We start from the raw sequence: 13626 nt of genomic DNA on the forward strand, positions 1-13626 counted from the left end.
AATACTGTGTAATTGAAGATTTCTTGCTATTGCGCAATACTGTGCAATTAATAATTTCTTGCTATTGCACAATACTGTGCAATTGAAGATTTCTTGTTATTGCTGAGTACTGAGCAATTGAAAATTTCTTGCTATTGCACAATACTTAATATAATAATTTTGGATCCTGATTTGGACCACCTTGAAAACTGGGCCCATAATAAAAAATCTAAATACATGTTTGGATTCAGCATATCAAAGAACCTCAGGAATTCAATTTATGTAAAAATCAAACTAAGTTTAATTTTGGACTCTTTGGACTTTAATGTAGACCAATTTGAAATCAAGACCAAAAATTAAGAATCTACATACAGAGTTAGATTTGGCATATCAAAGAACCCCATTTATTCAATTTTTGATGAAAACAAACAAAGTTTAATTTTAGACCCCGATTTGGACCAACTTGAAAACGGGGCCAATAATAAAAAATCTAAGTACATTTTTAGATTCAGCATATCAAAGAACCCTAAGGATTCAATTTATGTCAAAATCAAACTATGTTTAATTGTGGACCCTTTGAACCTTAATGTAGACCAATTTGAAAACAGGACCAAAAATTAAGAATCTACATACACAGTTAGATTCGTTTCATTTTGGACCCTTTGTGCCCCTTATTCCTAAACTGTAAGGACCAAAACTCCCAAAATTAATACCAACCTTCCTTTTATGGTCATAAACCTTGTGTTTAAAATTCATAGATTTCTATTTACCTATACTAAAGTAATGGTGCAAAACCAAGAAAAATCCTTATTTGGACCCCTTTTTGGCCCCTAATGCCTAAACTGTTAGGACCAAAACTACCAAAATCAATACCAACCTTTCTTTTGTGGTCATAAACCTTGTGTTAAAATTTCATATATTTCTATTCAAATTTTACTTAAGTTAGAGTGTGAAAACTAAAAGTATTCGGACGACGACGACGACGCAGGCGAGGTCGCCAACGTGATAGCAATATACGACGAAAATTTTTCAAATTTTGCTGTCGTATAAAAACCAAGGATAATGCTTATTTGGGCCCTTTTTTTGGCCCCTAATTCCTAAACTGTTGGAACCACAACTCCCAAAATCAATCCCAACCTTCCTTTTGTGGTCATAAACCATGTGTCAAAATTTCAAAGATTTCTATTCACTTAAACTAAAGTTATTGTTTGAAAACCAAGAAAATGCTTATTTGGGCCCTTTAAGGCCCCTTATTCCTAAAATGTTGGGATCAAAACTCCCAAAAATCAATCCCAACCTTTCTTTTGTGGTCATAAATTATGTGTTAAAATTTCATAGATTTCTATTCACTTTTACCAATGTTTACTAAAGTTAGAGTGTGAAAAACTAAAAGTATTTTCGGACGACGACAAAGCAGATGCAGCGCCAACATGATAGCAATATACAACAAAAAAATTACAATTTTTGCGGTCGTATAAAAAGGGCCCCAAAATTACAAGTGTAAAACCATTCATGACAAACTGGAAAAGACTTATTTAAATGATTTGACTTGCATGTGCATGTAAATATTGTACATTTGTTCAAATCATTAAAATATTTTTAAATGTATTTTTTGTCATAAAAGTCAACAAGTCATTGCCAGTATGGCAATGAGATTATTCCCTTTCAACAAGTAAGTAAAGGGAAAAAACTCCAACCAAAATCATGTATAAAGACACTAGCGTAGTTCACTAAACATGTTTCAAAACTTTTCAATTGCTACTAGAACAGTCAAGGGTCTAACTTAAAAAAAGTTATTAGCATGATTAGAGAAAAAATACATACATGTTGTTATTGTGGGCTTAAATATTAAAAAAACTGTGATAACATTAAAACATATGTATGTTACACGTTTCAAAGGGAAATATACAACCTTTATTTTGTTAAATTTTTCTCAAGTTCTATTGATATTATAATTTTCTTTAAGTATACTTTGCAAGGATATAACAGCTCATAGTTTACAAATTGTGCAAAGTACACCTATGTTATTACAGAAAATATTTACATTCCTGCAATAACAAAAAGCTATTCTGTATCTCTGTAAAGGCGTTGCTCTGACATGCATAACAATGTATTTCAATTCATTGTAAGAAATGATGATCAGAGCTTGTAATGAGGCACTGCGTAAGATTTCAAGTGTCTCATTTACTCTCATATAGTAAGTTTTATGCTTGTCATAACTATAAGCCTTGTTATCACAGCTTAGTTTGCCCTTAAAAGCCTTGTCTCATTGGTTTACCGTGGTTGATAAAAATTGTATTAATGGAAATAGAAAATTAGTTATCAAGGTAATATATCAAGCTACTGCGCAAAATTTTAGGAATTCCAAAGTGCCCATTAAAGATAAGATATTTATGATATATATATTTAACTGATAACAAACATATGTTAAGGAAAAAAGAGTAGACAACTCATGAAAGTGTCTGTAATAACACATACATATCTCTGATAATTACTTGTTTAAGTTAAACCCTTGACTGTAGAATGATGTAACTGATCCTACCTGATAATTTATCATGAAAAAAAAATAATCTTCAATTCATTACCTTTCATTATTATAATGATGACATGGATTATGGCAGTAGTAACCAGATGCTCCACAGGGCGCAGCTTTATAAGACCGCAGAGGTCGAAACCTAACAGTTAGGGCATGTATGGACACAACATTTAAGCTTGATAAAGCTCTGAATTTGGATTGTGATTTAATAGTTGACAAAACATAGGTTTCTGACGAAGAATGAATGTGGTCTAAGAACTTAAACTGAAACATTTCAAAATTTGACATTTACCTACATTGTATTATGGTCCAATATCGAAAATCTAAATACATGATTAGATTCAGCATACATGTATCATAAAAACCCAAGAATTCACTTTTTGATGAAATCAAATAATGTTCAATTTAAGACCCTTTAGACCTCAGTGTGAACTAATTTGACAACAAGGCCAAAATATTAAAAATCTAAATACATGGTAATTTGATTCAGCATATTGAACATGTTGAAGAACCCCATATATTGATTTTTTTGTTGAAATCAAACTATGTTTAATTTTGGACCCTTTGGACCTGAGTTAAGACCAATTTGAAAACAGGACCAAAAATTAAGAATCTAACTACAGTGTACACGGTAAGATTTATCATATCAAAAAACACCAATAATTCATTTTTTGATGAAAATAAACAGAGTATAAAACAAATTGTTTTTTTTCTCCAAAAACTGGAAACAAACTATCATGACTATTTTAAAAAAAAAATCCATAGGTTTCTTTGCTTACTTTACTAAAGTTATTGTGCGAAAACCCAGAAAAATGCTTATTTGGGCCCTTTTTGGTCCCTTATTCCTAAACTGTTAGGACCAAAACTCCCAAAATAAATCTCATCCTTCCTTTTATGGTCATAAACCTTGTGCTTAAATTTCATAGATATATTTTTACTTATACTTAAGTTATAGTGCTAAAACCAAATGTCTTCAGATGACGACGACGATGACGCCAACGTTATACCAATATTCTTTAAAAAAAAATCAATTTTTGCAATCATATTATCGTTTAAAAAATAATTCAATTTCAATTATGGCCACAAACATTAGACCATGTTACAACCAGTTTTGTTAGAAGATTCCTTATGTTCTACTTTGATGCATCTAATAAATAAGATTACCATATTACCCATGTACATGTAAGCAGTCAATACGTCCTCTTTAACATATATAATGCTTCTATATCATGTATATATATATACAGTCTGAGAGATGTTTGGTGAAAATAAAAATGGCTGATATAAATAAAGGAAGTATACCTCTGTTTGAAATTCATCAATCAAATAAGAAAAAACAATTTAAGGTTACAAACAAAGAAACACAACACTAAAATGCAACACACAGAAACGAACAATATTATAACAATGTCCAATTTCCTGACTCGGTACAGGACATTTTTAAATACAAGAGGCTCTCAAGGACCTGAACCCCTCACCTTGATTATTTGGCATTTATCTTTCTTTTTAGTGTCTATTTTCTTGTATTTTTTTTGTTTTTTGGGTATAATGTAGATCTTACTTTTTGGTAAAATTTTGTTGTTTACAGTTTATCTTTATCGTTAATTATAATATTCAAGAATAAACAAAAACTGCAAAAATTCCTTAATATTACCAATTTAGTGGCAGCAACACAACAATGGGTTGTTACAATGTTGATGCATCTGATAATTTCAGGGCTGATAAAACTTGTTCTAATCATGTCTAATGAACACTTTTGATTTTTTATTTTCCTTTTTGAATTTTCCTCGGAGTTTAGTATTTTTGTGTTTTTACTTTTGTCACATGTCAGATTTGCTGGTAATTGCTTTGGTTTTTGAAATATAAGCCAAAATCTGCATTTTACCCCTACATGCCTTATGTTCTATTTTTAGCCATGGTGGCCATGTTTTTTGAAGAAACAGAAAATAAAACACAAACTTTATTCTAGATAGTGTAAGGATCATTCAGCTTATTAGTGTGGTTGGAATTGGTTCAGTAGTTTCAGAGGAGAAGATGTTTGAAATAGTTTACATCAGACGGATGACAACAGACGAGGATGCCAAGTGAGGGCTAAAGCTCACAGTTCCTTCGGAAATATTTTAACCTCTTCTGACAGCAACATTCATGATAACATGATGAAGGCAAATGTTTTGTGGTTTAATAAAAATTGTATAAGAAAAAGTTTAACAAGAGTGCACACGCTGAAATGTCTCGCCTTCTTTACTAATCATTGATATTATGTTGATAGACCTAAATATAAAGCTTTATTACAACTGACATATAAACTCAACATTAACCAAGAAAACGAAACATTGATCAATGAACCATGAAAATGAGGTCAAGGTCAGATGAACCATACCAGGCAGACATGTACAGCAAACAATTCTCCAATACAACAAATATAGTTGACTTATTGCTAATAAATTAAGAAAAAAAGACCAAAACACAAACACTTAATTCTTAGCAATGGACCGTGAAAGTGAGGTCAAGGTCAAATAAAACCTGACTAACAGACATATATATCATAAAATATTTCCATAAATCAAATAGAGTTGACCTAATGCATAAAGTATTCGAAAAATAGACCAAAACTCAAAATTTAACTTTGACCACTGATCCATGAAAATGAGGTCATGGTCAGATGACACCTGTCAGCTAGACATGTACACCTTAAAATCATTCTATACATCAAATATTGTAGACCTATTGCATATATACATTGTAGTATAAGAAAAACAGACCAAAACACAAAAACTTAACTATAACCACTGAACCATGAAAATGGGGTCAAGGTCAGATGACACCTGCCAGTTGGACATGTACACCTTACAGTCCTTCCATACACCAAATATATACTAGACCTATCGCTTATAGTATCTGAGATATGGACTTGACCACTAAAACTTAACCTCGTTCAATGATCCATAAAATGAGGTCGAGGTCAAGTGAAATCTGTCTGACAGGCATGAGGACCTTGCAAGGTACGCACATACCAAATATAGTTATCCAATTACTTATAATAAGAAAGAATTTAACATTACAAAAAAATGTAACTTTTTTTAAAGTAGGCACTGAACCTTAAAAATGATGTCAAGGACTTTGGACATGTGACTGACGGAAAGTTCGTAACATGAAAAAAAAATATAAAGCTTTTAAGAAGTTAGCTAACGCTGCAGTGGGATTACTATCCCTATGTCGAGCTGCCTGGAACAAAAGTTGCAGGCTCAAAAAAAATTGTATAAGAAAAAGTTTAAATTAACATTGTTTATACCTTTTCGCTGTCTTCTCCAGCATCTTCACTGTTATAATTCTGTGTTTGGTCTGGTTTACTTTCCATCTCTTGGTCATGATTGGTTACTTCACTAAATAAAACCATACATTCTGTACACACTGTCTTGCTTGGTTCTGTAACATTTTCCCCTTCATTGACAAATTCTTTTTTACATAGATAACATAAACTGGATTTAGTTTGATCTAGACAAGTAGAAACAGGTTTAGATGGCTGGGCTTCATCTATTCCAGACAACTGTTTTGCAATGGTCAATATTTCAGCCACGTTAGCTGAGGTGGCATTGTCTTTTGCTTGGGAAGGGTTCTCATTATGGAAAATTTTTCTTCTCTTGTTGCTTCTTGTTTCTCTTATTGTGGGCAGATCCAACGATTTGTTAGCCTCCATTTCAACTTCAAAATCTTGATTTACATCACTGATTTTATTGTTGAGATCCTCTACATTATCAACAGTGCTTGTACTGTCAATGAAGTTGTCATCTGGTCTATGATTGGCAGATGCCACTCGTGCTGTACATGTGATTCCATCCTGGTATTCTATTATTTCCTCTTCAACTTGAACAGCACAAAATGGATTTATGCTTTCGACTTCATTAACAATTTGGTCTACCTGAATTAAATTTTCAGCCGCAGATTTTATATTGTCAATCCCTATAGTCTCACACAAAAGTCTAAAATTTACTTCGTTCTCCTGGGAAATATTTGACTGTCCTGTATATAGGGTCTGCACCAAACAGCAAACTATTTTTAAAGAATAATTCTTAAGACTGACATAAACTCTTGTACTGTGACTTTCAGATGCCAATTGATTCCTCAAATATGGACTTCTACATGCCATTAGAACAAGTTTATGAACAAATATGACGCCATCTTTACACTCAAGGCCTGCATCACAGAATGTCCCATCCTGCTGTAATTCATACATACATTTCGTCAGGTCCTCTGCATGACTAGGAATGGAATAGCTGCCTTCCATGTTTCAGCACCTATTTAAAATTACATTGTGATAAATCATTATATTTATAAATTATTATTCAGATGATGATCTTGTACTACCTATATATAGATTCTACCACTGCATCGAGTGTAATACGAGATTTATCCACTCGAGACAGTTAACTTTTCAAATTTAAAACGCGAGGCTTGCCTGAAAATTTTAAATAAATTAAATTTAACTGTCAAGAGTGGATAAATATCCTATGGTGGTGGAATCTGTTTCTCTAATATTTTTCTAACATAATGCAGGCAAACTTATTCCTTCTTTTCTAATGTCTGCAAAAAGATGTGTTCTTTTATGTGACGTCATCAGGCATGGTCGCCTTTCTCATGCCGTCACAATAGGAAATTCAGAGGAAAGCAAGAAAATTCAACGTCACAATGAAGTACTGAGCTCAAACAAACCACACGTTGTCTAATTTTTTTTATACAATGGGTGCAGAAAGGGACAAATTGATGAAGAATCAGAAAAAGTAAACTACCAACCTGGTCAAATTGATTTTAAAATTTGGTCTTTAATACAATTTCTTATTTCTGTCTCATTTTAACAATCAAGGATAATTTTTACATGAACATGTATCATGTGTAGAGTCTCAAAAGGAAATGAAATGAGTGAGTTCCAGGGATTTAAGTCATTATCATTTGATCAACAAAATTTGCAAAGGTCCCGCCCTATTGTAGTATTTTGTCATGTTTTTAATACAAATAATATTAAGGACCCCCATATTTTCCTCAAGAACTCTTTGTGTATCATATCATGCAGTTGGCATGAAATGGACAAGAATTCAAGGTGTTTTAAATAATATCATGAATATTCCACATGTTGAAACAGATCAAAGTGTATTTCTTTTATTTATTTAGTAAAAATGCTTGACTGCTCTTTACTTTTTGCCAGACAATTAACATCTTTGAATGCTTTGTGCCAGATGAGCTAAAAATGTCCACATTCAAGTTTAAGATTTTTTTCTAAAATGGTGCTTTTGTATGCAAAAGATAATATTTTATTGGCACAAATACATTTACAATAACTAAGCTAAAACACTTAAAATATGTCTTTGAAGTTTAAAATAGCATGAATGGAGAGAAGGGAAGATAATTATTATAAATGATAACTGATTTTAGATTATCTCCCATGAAAACTTCTTAACAGTGTATTGTAATTTCACATATTTTACTGGATATAGCATGGATGTCTTTTTCTTCGAATTTGAAAAAAAAAAATTAAAAAGAAAAAGTGTATGAAATATATTTGTTTAATTTAACATTTGTATAACAATTGAAAAATTAAAACTTGATACAACTACAATAAAAGAATGAATCTGTGGACGCATCAGTTTTAAGATGATGAGTCCACATACATTTGTAGGTGTTCATGTCAGTCAAGGACTAAGTCGCCTAGAGTGAATGTGGCTGGTAGTTTAATAATTTTTGACAAAAACTGTGCCAAATTTATAATCTTTGAATTTTTCGAAAAACAAAGGATTTTCTTATCCCAGGCATAGATTACCTTAGCTGTATTTGGCACAATTTTTTGGAACTTTGGATCCTCATTGCTCTATAACTTTGTACTTGTTTGGCTTTATAAATATTTTGATATGAGCGTCAATGATGAGTCTCATCATATGTAGACGAAATGCGCGTCTGACGTACTAAATTACAATCCTGGTACCTTTGTTACATGTAATTTTAAGCATGATAAGTGACACATGTGACAGGGACTATAGTCATGATAGTTGGAGCTTGAAAATAAAATACATCTCATAATTTAAGATATCTAGAAAGGCTATTTTTATTTTGCTGCGACAGGAAGGTGTCTTGGTAAAAATATAAAATAACCTTTCAAGAAGCCAATATTCATGATATTACTTTGGACTATATTAAAGCCAGTTAATTGAATCATACTTATTTCTTTTTTTTAATATGCATGTCAAAATTGTCAGGCAAAAAATAGCAGGCCTCCGTCTTTCTGTCCATCTGTCTGGTGTTAACATGTTTCACCTTACACATTTTACTTGAGAACAAAATTTATCTAAATTTCATAAGACTTTCATGTAACATAATTGTTTCTCATAATCATGACAAATGCATGATGGTCAAATGATCTGTTACAGTATCCTTTTTTGGTGAAAATAAGATTAAAACATTTTGAATTACAGGACTTTGTAATTAAAACAGGCATGATAGGAGTGGTATTTTTCACATGTTGCCCCAAATCTTAAAATAATTTATGATTAATGCTTGAAACTTTACACACTTTTGACCTATATCAAACTAAAGATCTGTATACTTTTGGTGGTGATTCCATATTTAATTTTAGAGTTATTGACATTTAAATAATTTGTAAGGGTTCCGCGGAACCCGCAGTGTCTCGCCTACTCTTGCTGTAAATTGCAGGCTCAACAAAAATGAGGAAAAAAATCGATAAAAATATTTCTCTTGATACTATCTTATGATTGTAAGAAGCTTCTGTCTTAGTTTGGTAAAAATTTAGGATAGTTAATGAATTTAATACATGTTTTGAAAACTTTAACTGCAGACTGTATGTAATGTTAACTGGAAAAAATCTAAGTCCATTTAAAAGTAAAATACAGAAAAAAATGGGTGGTCACATGTCACTCTGTATCTCAGAATTTGTTTACAAATATTGCATAAAACTTCACACATTTCTTAGTCATATTAATCTGAAGATCTGTATACTTTTTTCATAATGATTCTTTATTTCATTTTCGACATGTAATATTTAAATGTTGAAAGAAAAAAAATATAATAGCCTTTCAAGATGTCATAATTATTTGGACTAGGCAAACAGGTATCAGGGCCAACAGTAGGGCGAAAGTGAATCAGGTTGAAGGGTCCCTGATTCCTAAACCAGCCCCTGTGCTTGGAAGTTGGAGTTGATACATCTGCATATAATATGGGGACAAAGTCCCCAATAACCAATAACAGCAGAAAATTCAATAAAAAAAAAAAATTCTGGAAAATTTCCCGAATTTTTCATTGTACTAATGAACTCAATATTGTTCAATTTTTTTTGTCATGTTTTGAAATCCTGGACCTGCGCAGAAATCTACAATGAACTTCTTTTTTCCGGTTTTGTTTGTATGAATCTTTGAGTAAAATATATATTTATCAGTCCAGTATAAATAGGAAGGAACACAATACCAATTTCATTTTTAATAATTCCTTCATATGAAAAAACATTACCTGATGATAGCGTTTCTTTGTTTACATTGCATATGACGTCATAACTTAAATAACGTCACAACTAAAATCCCTTACAACAGAACCAAAATCGGAAACGTTACGGTATTTCCGTTTCTTTTTTTAACAAATATTTAAGTTACAAAAAAATAATTCGTACAGACTTCGTCCCCATTTACAGGTAAGGCCAAATAAAAAAGCATGTGTGTTTCCTGTTTCCCTACCTACCCTATATTTTAAGCTTAGAAATAGCCTACCCTAAAGTTTTTTTTGGTCATTTTTCAATAAGCACTGTTAAAGTCAGGATTTCTCTCCCATAGACTCAATGTAAAAAAAATTGGTAAAATAAAAAAAAATCCCTACCTACCTACCCTATTTTTTTCAAAGATGAAACAGGAAACTCACATATTATTTTATTTGGCCTAATGCCTGCCTCATATTATTGCAACTGCTGGGTCATGTGGGTCCTCATCTTCATCACAGGAGTTTGAAATCCTATCAGTAAGGGGGTTCGAGAGAAGCTCTACTGTGATAGTTGACTTAAGTATATTCTTACCCCCTTACTGATAGGATTTCAAACTCCTGTGTCTTCATCCTCACTTTGTTTTACAGCTCAGCTCATGGTACAATGAATTTTTTTTTGTATAATTTCGGTATTTGTATTTAGACTTTCCTAACCTAATGATACTGTACAGTATACTGCTAGTGTTATCTTAAGCACTGGGGCTTGTATAGTGGGTCAGTCTGACCCACTAAACAAGTCCCTGTGGTTTAGTATAAAATAAAAACAAGTTCAAAGTCTGTGATTCTCTTCACTTACCCTTTCCTAGAAATCAAATGGTCAAAAGGGAGCTCATAAAACATTTTGAAGGTTCCTTCTAAGTTATCTTCTTTAGAATTTTTAGACTGTTATTATGGTTTTCAAAACGATAGATTGTTGATTTCCATATGACGCTACCTTGATTTTTTCGGTCTTTAGCTTATATCCTAAATAATTGTGTCTAATAATTAACCCTTATAATGATGTAACCACCTAGGGTAGGTAATGCATATTCATGACTACGCGATGATTGACAGCTATGTAGATAAAAGAAAGCTTCGTAGTTCCGATCATAATAACAGTCAAAGTATGAAAATAAAGTAAGAGCAGATATACTAATAAAGAAGTAATAATAAGAAAAATAAATGGAAATACATAAATTCTAAATTATAATGAGGATAAGCAGAGACAATAAACCGCTGCGTAATGAGCGCATGATACGCCCGATCTGTTGTGTGGAAGTTTTATGCAACAAAGCATAAAATGTTTCTGAGGAAGTTTTAAGAAATAACCATTTATGATTTTTGAGACACGGCGGGACATGTGACCCCCCCCCAAAAAAAATATCACTAAAATAAAATTTTGAGTCATCACAAGTAAACATATTTTATTTATTTTTTTATTAAAATTAATTTAAAAAAGACAAACATCCGGGTATTTTGATAAAACTGTGAGACATTTTTTTCGGCATTTTATTTTAATGCAATCATTCTACTATCAGACTATGGAATGTGTATCCAGTAAAAAATATATGTGTATACATTTTTTGGCACGAAGATCGATTGATTGATTAATTGATGGTTCCAGTGGCAAATATTTCATAGATATAGGAAGATGTGGTGTGAGTGCCAATGAGACAACTCTCCATCCAAACAACAATTCAAAAATTAAACCGTTATAGGTTAAAGTACGGCCTTCAACACGGAGCCTTGGCATGTTTATGACGATCATGAAGAATTTGTATGTTAACTATAATCAGAATGTATTTAAAAGATATTAGAAATTAAGAACAAGATGTAAGTATAAATCCAAGAGAAGACTAGTCTACCGGGGTATGATGTATTTGAGCTTCTTCTTTGTTTTATTTGGTAAGCTAGATTGAGGTAACGAGCAGGATTCATGAGGTTTTATATAATACGCCTTTATTACGAGCAGTTTATTCTTTATTATAACTATCATGGTAATTGTACGTCTAACACTGTATATATATTCCTGACTTAACTTTTGTTTACCTAAGAGCCCTGTAGATGAATTTCTAAAACAAAATTAGTCTGGGCACCTAAATATTGTCAAGAAATTGTATAGTAAAACTTACTATAAAAATTCTTGATTTTATTAAAATATTGATGCATTTTACTAGTAGCCGTACGGTGACCTAAAGTTGTTAATGTCTGTGTCTCATTTTTGGTCCTTTGAGGATAGTTGTTTCATTGGCAATCATATCACATCTTCTTTTTTATATTCACATACCAATTCCTGGGCGATTTTTTTTTTTGGGGGGGGGGGGCTATTTTATGCAGATAATTATATTTTTTTTTCAGACATTGTTCCTGTAAGCACATGTACTCTACTAGAATGCGTCACTGGTTAGATTTTTGTTTAATTTCAAAATACCCAGCAATTCATTTAATTATATTTCAAACAAAATTTTAAATAAATGTTTTCTCGAAATTCACGAAATTGAATGTAACTCATTTATTTAATGTAAAAGCTTCCCACCAATCTTATATTTGACATAAAATAAACGGTCCCAGCACAGCGGCACTTCTGTATAAAGGAACTGAAGTGATCCCTTTTCCCAGCATTTCTAAAATACGGCCCCGTCACAGCGGCACTTCTGAATATAGGAACTGAAGTGATCCCATTAATGTATCGCAGGGGATATCATCGAAATTCCTGGTGAACGTCCATCTGGTCTTGTTTGCACTCTCATGTGTACGATTCTTGTCAGATTTTTATATTATCAGCAATGACAGTTTCAAAAATAAGTCCTAAGCTTTGACCTTTTGAAATATAAATAATAACGGATATCTCTTTGCATTTTCTCTGAAGCTTTTATTTCTCCATTAAAAATAAAAGGAAATGAAAAAACATGATTTTTTATTAGTTATTGCCCTTGTTGTTCCTTGGTTAACAAAAAAATATGTGAAATACAGGGGACATATGCACTTTGTTCTTTTATTGATAGATTAGTTTTTTTCACGTCGTCCTTCATGTCATAGGAAATGATATCAGGATATGGTGCTTTAGTTGTCAGTTATGTTGTTAGTCAGTTGTAGAAGCCATCGCTCCGCTAGGCCGCTCAATTTCAGATGAAACATGTCCAAGGATCTGTGCCTCATCCTCTGCACTTGCTGTAGCCGACGCCGTAATCTTTTTACGAAAAAAAATCGGGAACACTTTTCTGCGATTTATCCATCTTGTTTTATTAAATGAACTAAATTATCCTTAATAAAAGATCACGCATACTTCATCGGAAATAATTGGAATCTATCCTCATATCCTAACCCTTGTTACATATGGATATCTCCGAATTTAACTGCTGCGAACATATCTTTATTTATATTTTTTTCCTGTCAAATTGATGTGCATGGATGCTTGAGCATCTGAGCATACATGCAAGCTACGCCACTGTGTCAGACAAATATATCCTAGTTTAGAGAGCTACCATTTATTTATTTTTTATAGAAAAAAAGGGGGGGGGCTAGGATGAAAAAAATATCGTGCATTTTTATTTAGTTGTAATCTCGGTCTTGTCTTTTTATTTTTCGCTCTATTCGGTCTT

General features: G+C 32.1%; 1 protein-coding gene across 2 annotated transcripts in view; it reads right to left on the reverse strand.

Moving 5' to 3' along the window:
- The window catches only part of LOC134680773 (zinc finger protein 675-like), a 29026-nt gene extending 18046 nt beyond the window's left edge, over positions 1 to 10980 (reverse strand). For both annotated transcript variants that reach the window (XM_063540003.1, XM_063540002.1), the window contains exons 1-2: positions 10842 to 10980; positions 5808 to 6810 (exon numbers count right to left, since the gene is read on the reverse strand). In XM_063540003.1, the coding sequence (XP_063396073.1) occupies positions 5808 to 6800 (993 nt within the window). In that variant the 5' untranslated portion in view covers positions 6801 to 6810; positions 10842 to 10980. The remainder of the gene's footprint in view (positions 1 to 5807; positions 6811 to 10841) is intronic.
- Positions 10981 to 13626: the final 2646 nt, after the last annotated feature.

Source organism: Mytilus trossulus, chromosome 8 (assembly GCF_036588685.1).
Source record: "Mytilus trossulus isolate FHL-02 chromosome 8, PNRI_Mtr1.1.1.hap1, whole genome shotgun sequence".
Lineage (NCBI taxonomy): Eukaryota > Metazoa > Mollusca > Bivalvia > Mytilida > Mytilidae > Mytilus > Mytilus trossulus.